The following is a 9,655-nucleotide window of genomic DNA, read 5'->3' as shown; positions in this document are numbered from 1 at the left end:
GCATGTGAGGTGGTGTGTAGGGTGAAGAGAAGACGAAAGGGGGTGCAAGGAACAGCATGTGGACTGAAGAGGTGAGACAGGCTGTGACACAAAAGAAGAAAGCATTTAGTGAGTGGATGAGAAACAGGGGTGTAGAAGAAGTTGAGAGACGGAAAGCGTTAAATGTAGAGGGGAAAAGAGAGGAGAAATATCGAAGTGGGGAAAGCCCCAGGAATGGATGGAGTGTGTGGTGAAATGCTAAAGTATGGGGGAGAGATAGTAGTAGAATGGATGTGGAAGATGCAGAGATTGGCTTGGGAGGAAGGTAGTGTCCCAAAGGATTGGACGTCAGGTATATTTATTCCCCTGTGCAAAGGAAAAAGGGAAAAAGAAGTGTGTGGTAATCACAGGGGTATATGTCTTCTTAATGTAATAAAGTATTTAGTAGGATACTTACTGACAGAGTTAGGGAAATAACAGAGGAATTAGTGGGAGAAGAACATGGAAATTTTAGGCAGGGATGAGGTTGTGTAGTTCAGATATTCATTCTTAGGTCTTTAGTAGACAAGTTTCTGGAGAAACGAAAGAAGTTGTATGCGACCTTCATGGATTTAGAGAAAGCATATGACAAGGTGTATAGACAAGGACTGTGGAAAGTATTAAGACTATATGGAGTAAATGGGAAGTTTTTGAATACCGTGAATAGTATGTATGAGGGTACTAAGGGTGCAGTGCATGTGGATAGTGAACAGAGTGAATTTTTCTTTTTGAATGTTGAACTGAAACAGGGATGTGTCATGTCTCAATGGTTGTTCAGTCTGTATGTGGATGGGATTATAAAAGAGATACATGGTAGGGCAGCGGATGTTGGAGAGGCCCTAATGAGAGATGGCAGTGTTTGGAAAGTCCTTGTACCGTTCTTTGCAGACGATACTGTGTTGTTAACCAAGACGATGGGGAGCTGCAAGGCTTGGTGGATGAGTTCGGGAGAGTGTGTAAGAAACGGAATCTAATGGTGAATGTAGGGAAGAGTAAAGTTATGGTCGTCGAGAGATATGAAGTCAGTGAATCTACAATAAGACTGGATGAGGAGGAAATTGAAAATGTGAGTGCGTTTAAGTTCTTGGGTAGTGTGGTGAGGAAGGATGGAAGTTTAGAGGGTGAAGTGCCTGAAAAGGTACAACAAGGAAGAAAAGTTACTGATTTCTTGAAAGCAGTGATAAGGAACGGGGAGTGAGCATTGAAAATAAAAAGTTACTGCATGACAGTATTGTGATACCAACTCTAACGTATGGATGTGAAGCTTGGACCTTGTTGGAAGGACACAAGTCAAGAGTGAGAGCAGTGGAAATGAGTTATTTGAGAGGAGCATGTGGAGTCACAGTGGCGAGACAGACTGACAAATAAGGATGTGAAGGAGCATTGTTGTGTGGATGTGGATGTGATAGAAAGCGTTAGGAGAAACTCACTGAGGTGGTTTTGGACATGTGGAGAGGATGGAGAGCAAGAGACGACGAGGAGAATGTATGTTAGTGAGGTGGAGCGAGTGAGAGGGAGGGGGAGGCCAATGATGAGATGGTGTGATGCAGTGGAAAGGTATATGAGGGAGGGGGTGTGTGACCTGGGAGCAGGGCAGTGAAATGGCGAGGGACAGGACGAGATGGAGGCGATTTGATTGTGGCCATCCCTTACGGGATTATGGCGTCTGGCAATAGGTAGATATATTATTATTATGATGATCATCGTTATTATTATTATTATTATTATTATTATTATTACTGTTAGTACTGTTATTATTATTATTATTATTATTATTATTATTATTATTGTGGAGTGAGGAGGAGATGCAAGGGTGTACAAGGGACAGCATGGTGGAATGATAAGGTGAAACGAGCTGTGGAACAAAAGAAGAAGGCATATAGTGAATGGTTAGCGAGTAGAGATAGGGGAGAAGATGAGGGAGAGAAGAGAGAGGTATATGTGAGCAGGGGAAGGGAGGTTAAGAGACTGGTGAAGGAGAGTAAGAAGAAAGTGGATGAAGAGTTTGGGAGGAATCTGAGTGTGAAATGGAGGGAGAGTAAGAAATTGGTTTGGAAGGAAGTAAAGATAGTAAGGCAGTGTGAAAGGGGAAATAGTAGGGGAGTGAAAGATAAGAGAAATAGATTGTTGGTGGAGAGGAGAGAGAAATTGAGGAGATGGAAGGAGCATTTTGAGGATTTGTTGAATGTAGAGAGTGAAAGCAGTGCGAGTATAAGTGGTTGGGGAATGGCTGGGAGAAGAAGAGATGAGAGGAGGGAGGAAGAGATCAGTAGGGCGGAAGTAGTGGAAGCGATGAAGAAGATTAAGTTGGGAAAGGACCCAGGAATTGATGGAGTGTTTGGTGAAATGCTTAAGTATGGGGTTGAGATTGTTGTGGAGTGGATATGGAAGTTGTGTAGATTGGCTTGGGAAGAGGGAAGGGTTCCAGAGGACTGGAAATCAGGTATAATTTTTCCTTTATACAAAGGAAAAGGGGAGAGAGAAGTATGTGGTAACCATAGGGGTATTTGCCTTCTTAGTGTTACTGGTAAAATATATGGTAGAATACTCATTGATAGGGTTAGGCATATGACAGAGGAGCTAGTTGGAGAAGAACAAGGGAGATTTAGGAAGGGAAAAGGATGTGTAGATCAGATATTTGTTCTAAGATGTTTAGTGGAGAAGTATCTAGAGAAGGGAAGGAAAGTGTATGCTGCCTTCATGGACCTGGAGATAGCTTATGACAGAATAGATAGGCAACGTATGTGGAAGGTATTAAGAATATATGGAGTGGAGGGGAAACTGTTGAGTGCTGTGATGAGTATGTACGAGGGAGCTAGGGCTACGGTGCGAGTGGATGGTGAGCTGAGTGAGTTCTTTGATCTCAATGTGGGACTGAAACAGCGTTGTGTGATGTCTCCATGGCTGTTTAATATATATATGGATGGGGTTGTAAAGGAGGTGCAGGGTAGGGCAGTGGATGTGGGGGTGGCTCTAATGAATGAGGGTGAGATTTGGAAGCTTCCGGTGTTGCTGTTTGCTGATGATACAGTACTGTTGAGTGAAGATGAATGGGAGTTGCAAGGTTTGGTGGATGAATTTGGGACAGTGTGTAGGAGGAGGAATCTGAAAGTTAATGTAAACAAAAGTAAAGTTATGGTGTTTGAGAGGAATGAAGTCACAGAGTGTGCACTGAGGTTAGATGGTGAGGATATGGAGAATGTGAGTGCATTCAAGTAGTGTGATGAGTAAGGATGGAACTTTGGGGGATGAAGTGCGTGAAAGGGTACAGCAGGGAAGGAAGGTTGTTGGTACACTGAAAGCAGTGATGAGAAATAGGGAGGTGAGTAATGAAGTTAAGAAGTCACTGCATGATAGTATTGTGATCCCTACCCTGACGTATGGAAGCGAGGCAAGAGGGGAACAAGTCAAGAGTGAGAGCAGTGGAAATGAGTTACTTGAGAGGAGCATGTGGAGTGACGTGGAGGGACAGGTTGACGAATGAAGAAGTGAAGGAACGCTGTGGGGTGGATGTGGATGTGGTTGAGAAGATTAAGAGAAATACACTGAGGTGGTTTGGACATGTGAAGAGAATGGAGAATGAAAGACTGACCAAGAGGGTGTTTGTAGGTGAGGTGGAGGGAGGGAGAGGGAGAGGTAGACCGAGGATGAGGTGGAGGGATGGAGTCGAGAGGTATATGAGGGAGGAGGGGGTGAGTTGAGGGGAGGGTAGTCAAATGGTGGGTGACAGAGCGACTTGGAGGCGTTTTGTCTCCGGCCACCCTTTGCGGGATTGGGGCGTCGGGCTATAGATAGATAGATAGATAGATTATTATTATCATCATCATCATTATCATCATCATCATTATCACCAGTCATTATCATCATCATCATTATCACCAGTCATTATCATCATCATCATCATTCATCATCATCATCTTCATACTACTACTACTACTACTGCTACTACTACTACTACTACTACTATTACTACTACTACTACTACAGCTACTACTACTACTACTACTACTACTACTAGTAATAATAATAATAATAATAATAATTATTATTATTATTATTATTATTATTATTATTATTAATATAATCTCTGTGTCTATAGCCAGACGCCTTAATCCCGTAAGGGGTGGACACAGAAAAATTGCATCCACGTCGCCATGACCCCTGCCATCTCACTGCCCTCCCCCCAGCTCACACACACCTCTCATACCGGTATTTCTATCAACTCCATCCCTCCGTCTCATCCTTGGTTTCCCCCTCCTTCTCCCCTCTCTCCATCACACTCACATACATCCTCCTCGTTCACTCTCCATCCTCTCTACATGGCCAAACCACCTCTGTATTTCTCCTAACGCTTTCTATCACATCCATTTCCACACCACAACGCTTCTTCACTTCCTCAAGTGTCAGTCGGTCTCTCCATGTATCTCCACATGCTCCTCTCAAATAACCCATATCCACTGCTCTCACTCGTCGCTTCCATAGATTATAATTGGTATCACAGTATTATCATGCAGCGAATTTTTACTTCCATGTTCACTTCTCTATTTCTTATCACTGCTTTCAAAGAACCAGCAACCTTTCTTCCCTGCTGAACCCTATCGAGCACATCATTCTCTGAGCTTCCATCCTTACTAATCACACTACCCATGTACTTAAATGCACTCACATTTTCCATTTCCTCACTATCCAGCCTCACTGCATTCAATGGCTTCATTTCTCTCGAAGACCACAACTTTGCACTTCCCTTCATTCACCTTTAGATTCCGTTTCTTACATACTCTCAACTCATTCATCGTGCCTTGCAGTTCCCCTTTGTCTTCACTTGACAATATAGTATCATCAGCAAACAATAGAACAAAAATTTCTTTTATTAGGGCCTCTCCAACGTCCACTGTACTACCTTATCCATATACAGATTGAACAACCATGGAGACATGACATTTCAGTCCGAAATTCAGATAGAAAAGTTCACTCAGTTCACTAACCAGACGCACTGCAGCCGAAACGCCCTCATACATACTCTTTACGGCGTTCAACAACTTCCCATTTACTCCACATGTTCTTAATATTTTCCAATTCATTGTCTATTCACTTTGTTATATTGTGGTTTCTCCAAATCCGTGAAGGTCGCAAACAACTTCTTTCCCTTCTCTAGAAACTTTTCCACTAAAGACTTAAGGATGAGTATCTGATCTACACAACCTTTTCCCTTTCTAAAATCCCCTTTTTTCTCTAACTAATTCCTCTGTTACTTCCCTAACTCTGTCAATAAGTATCCTACCATATACTTTTCATAATCAACTAAGAAGACAAATGCCCCTATAACTGCCACACACTTCTTTATCCCCGTTTCCTTTGTACAGGGGAATAATTATACCTGACTTCCAAGCCTCCAGGACTCTACCTTCCTCCCAGGACAGTCTGCATATCCTCCATATGCATTCTGCTACTATCTCCTCCATGCTTCACTGGGTACAGATGTCGCTCACAGTGAGTCAATAAACCAGTGAGAAAGCTCTCTGGTTTTGACGAGATTCTGAAGGATCTAGGAATCTGCCACCCTCCAGCCTTGGCAGAGAGCTATAGTAAAACCTCGTGTTTCGTATAGTGTGGCTTGGGAATTTTGGGGTTTTCGGCCTTTGCCAGTATTTTTGCTATTAAAGCCCATTCACCTGGCCAGTCCCCTCCGGTCGGAATTTCTCGTGTCTGTGCATGCGCATGAGAGGAACGTTACTCTGCCAGAGCACACGCACCAACTCCACTCCACTGGTGTAGGTGTTGCCACTGCCCTGAATAATACCCATTTAGGGCAATATGTAATACTCTGAACTTGCCACCCTTTCTGATCTTTAGGTCGACCTAGCACTCAGTGACGATGGCGTCCCGTCTGAGGAAGTTTGGCCCCCATTTGACCTTCTCAGACACCAGGGCTCCACACCTACTGCAGTCGCGGTGACTCCCAGGCTGCCTCAGCCTGTGAGCCTCATCATGTCACCCAGGGCTCCACCTCCATCAAACGCCTCGTGGAACACACTTCGGTTGTCAACAGTGAACCATCGTCTCCTGCTGCGAAAACATCCAAGCACAATGAGCCTTCTTCTCAGTACAAGGTTCTTGATCCTTTCCTCCCCTGCCTCGCTCCTCAGAAGACATCTTCCCAGCTTGCACCAGTTACTCCAGAATTTGCTTCCGTAGATTAGTATGTCAAACTCCTTTTCAAAGAGTACCTCACTGTTGATATGAAACTTCGTTGGCTACCAAGACAATCTGTCTCAATCGAGAGCTGGCTGAGGTCAGAATGTCTGCTGTCACCTCCCACTTCACCAATATCTCATGACGACGTACAGATTTCATACACAGGGTCACGAGTGGTGAGTTCCTGTCCTTGTTCCTGGATGTTCAGGACTCACTTCACTGGCCCCGTAAGGTCCCTACCTTCCTCATCACCTGCTACCCTGTCGGCACTGACCCTTCCTTTGCCAAATAACTCCCTGGCATCTACACTGCTCGTTGTTTACATCAAAATGGAGTGCAATCAAACTTCTTCTTGTCACCTGGAGCTTCACAAACCCTCCACCAGTTGTCAATTTCAGATTCCTCTCTTGTCTCCCATCCTGTGAGCTATGCAGAATGAAGGACGAACAGTCATGGTGCTTCAAATGGTGCTCTGCCTCAGACAAATGTGCATGGTGTGCTGCCAACCATGCCTCCGGGACTTGCCCATAACTCACCCCTTCGCCACTACCATTTCCACGTTGGAACCATTGCAAATTTCATTCATTCATTCATTGCCAGACGCCATGTATCCCAAACGGGGTGGCCAAGGGCTTAGAGTTAATTGTTTTACAGGGAGGGGCACTAATCCTCCACCAACCCCACTTGACACGTAGGGATGCCAACAGCATCTGGTGTTCCCAGGCGGTCACCCATCCAAGTACTAACCAGACCCAACGTTGCTTAACTTCGCTGATCGGACGGGAAGCGGTGTACTCAACGTGGTATGGCAAATAACTTTACGATTATTCTTAAGCGTGAAGTTTCAAAAACTAATATTATTTCCGAGTTGATGTATGTTAAATTACATGTTGATAATTTGCACGTTTCTCTGGACTCTCTTGTCTCCCAAGTTACTAGCATAATTCGTATTGTAGTCAATGCTGTTGATAGTCGTGTGACCCTAGATTTAGTATCTCTCTCTGACCTTCGTTCTACTTTGGAATGGGCTCACTCAACATTCGGCTTGTCTCTTATGACTCCATTTTCCTCTTTATAACACTACTACCCAATACTAGAAGCCACATTCCTTACTAAAGATATAATTGTTCATATTCCTCTTCATTCTTCCATCATACTCGATCTCTTTCACATCATTCCTTTTCCCTTCTGGTACAATAACTCCCTGGCACAAGCCTCTGTCTTTGCATGCAGAGTACTTTCTTCTCTTTCATGATCATCTCTATATTGCCTTCCTCTCCTCAAGTGACCTCGGTAGATGTGCCCTTCTCACATCCAACTCTCGTGTTTGTGCTGCGTACCTCCTAACAATTTTTCCTGGCAGCGTTGCTCTCTGCAAATCTGCCTTAGTCCGTAACTTCTCAGTACAACCTGTCTGTGCCTTTGTTCCGGCTCCCAAAAGCCAGGTACACCATGCTCGTCTAAATCACATCCGCTACTTCTTCTTTAGTGTCTCAACTCCAGTCAGTCTTATTTGTCCAGAGAACCCTGTCCGTTCACTAACCGCAATTGGTTTATATAAGGCCCCTGATTACTGTACAGTAAAGTCTGAGTCTATAATAGCCCATGCCACACATTATCACTTCCCACTTCGCTCCCACAAGTATGACATCTTCAAACCTATTAATACTACCTTTCATCCACCAACAGACAATCTTTCTATCACATCTGAGAACCTACGTATGTTGACCTATCTAAACAAGTCTGATTTCATTATGAACCAGTTCTCTTCAGCTTTTAACCGATCCTGGTCACATGCAGTCTTTGTATTTCCTTCGGTTGTCTTATGTTTTCTAGGTTTTATTGCAATTGTTTGTATCCTGTATTGTTGTCTCAAGAGAATGGACAAAAGGTTGCATGAGATCCGTGTAGCAACAAGGTTAGTGCGACAACCAAAAGACCTGGAAAATGGTAGTACTGAGTAAAACTCATTTTGTGATTACATATACATATATATATTTGTAAATTGACCAAACCTATATGTTTATGCTATTTTTCCAACATGGCCATGTACTGTAAATATATTAATCCTTTCTTACATCCAGCTTTGTGAATTATGTAGTAATATCTCATTTATTATTGTACTCCCATGTAGTCCCGGTTCACTGTATACTCAGACCACATGCATTCTTGCCATATTATGACTTGATGCCCCACCACTGTGTCAGGAGACACACTTTTTGATGAGGGGGAAAATTGTTTGTAACCTTTTTGTAAATATTATATAGTATGTAAATATAGTATGTAAGTAGTTGTAAGTAGGATCCAAGTAGGGCGTCAACGCCCAGTGTTATGTCGATGATGAGCGGATTATTGTGTCTATCTTGAGTGATTCATGCCTCTGTGATCGGGACCACCACCCTAGCCGGATGAGAGCCTGCGATCAGTAGCTGTCTATACGGGTCTGGGGATGGACACGGAGTTGTCTGGCATCGCTGTATATTGATTCAAGACGGTGTTTAATATATTGTCAGAAAACTACTACAAGACTTTGCCTTCACCTGCAAGTGACGTAAAGGGGGCCATCGCCAGCATTAACACCATTACCCTTACCTGTACTGGACACCTCACAGTGGAGATGTCCTTGTCGTTATAAGCCAAGAGTCAATATGTGGCACGGCTGTACAAAACACTCAGCCCTGCTATGACTCCTTGAGCCTCGTTACCACATGCACCACCGCCACCATTGCCACCACCACCGGACACAGCCTGCTCACCTGCCTCTTCTTCCACTCCCAATTCTGCACAGTTACTTGTTCTCCATGAAGCCATTGCCTCTCTGATGTCTGATAAGCACACAGCACTTATGGCACACTTTGATGCCACTGAGGCATGCATCAATGGCTTGGTCAGTTAACACATCAGCACCGAAAGCACACTTGCTTCTCTTGTTGAGTCCCCACTGCAGGGGGTCACCTTGACGTGGTGGCGGGGCTTGAAGCGTGGTTGGCGGAGCCACCTACTTTGGAGGCCTGCCTACCTTTGTAGGGTTCAGTATTTGTTGACCTCGTGGACCAAGCACCCCCAACATCACTGGTGGAGGAGGCCTGCTGGTGATGTCAGTCCTTGCCCATTTGCCATCTAGGGCAGGACCGTTGCCTCCCCACGTGTTTGCCGTGCGTGGCGTCCCGTAATGCTGGGAGACAGGAGTACTGGGGGTTGAGTGATGCTGCACGATGCGCCCTGCAGCTAGCAATACACCTCTTTGGTCCCTTATTCTGGCTAAACGGGTGGCCTGGTTGGGCCCGACCAGGTCAATCAGCTGGTCATGCGTTGGCCAGGGTCAAGTGGGCACTGGGGGGCCTGATGGCTCCTATCATCCTGGGGTCACCCTTGCCCGGTCCCCTGGTGGTTACCTGCGTATACTCTCCTGCTACCTCTGGGGTCACCAGTGGTATTTATC

The 9,655-nt window shown here is 44.7% G+C and overlaps 1 protein-coding gene and 1 non-coding gene across 2 annotated transcripts in view; both read right to left on the bottom strand.

The window, feature by feature from the left end:
- LOC145415436 (RIB43A-like with coiled-coils protein 2) overlaps positions 1–5,822 on the bottom strand; it is a 119,600-nt gene extending 113,778 nt beyond the window's left edge. Inside the window, exon 1 of the mRNA XM_080284717.1 lies at positions 5,691–5,822. Coding sequence (XP_080140843.1) covers positions 5,691–5,822 — 132 coding nt within the window. The remainder of the gene's footprint in view (positions 1–5,690) is intronic.
- Positions 5,823–6,911: 1,089 nt separating this feature from the next.
- LOC145417169 (5S ribosomal RNA) lies at positions 6,912–7,030 on the bottom strand. Its single transcript, XR_013900430.1, has one exon. It is a non-coding gene; the product is annotated as a 5S ribosomal RNA (ribosomal RNA).
- Between the last annotated feature and the right edge of the window lie 2,625 nt (positions 7,031–9,655).

Source organism: Coenobita brevimanus, chromosome 13, assembly GCF_032717465.1.
Source record: "Coenobita brevimanus isolate Jiangsu-jjx chromosome 13, ASM3271746v2, whole genome shotgun sequence".
Classification (NCBI taxonomy): Eukaryota; Metazoa; Arthropoda; class Malacostraca; order Decapoda; family Coenobitidae; genus Coenobita; species Coenobita brevimanus.
The sequence above is the reverse complement of the archived record's forward strand: the minus strand, read 5'-3'. Positions and strand labels throughout refer to the sequence as shown.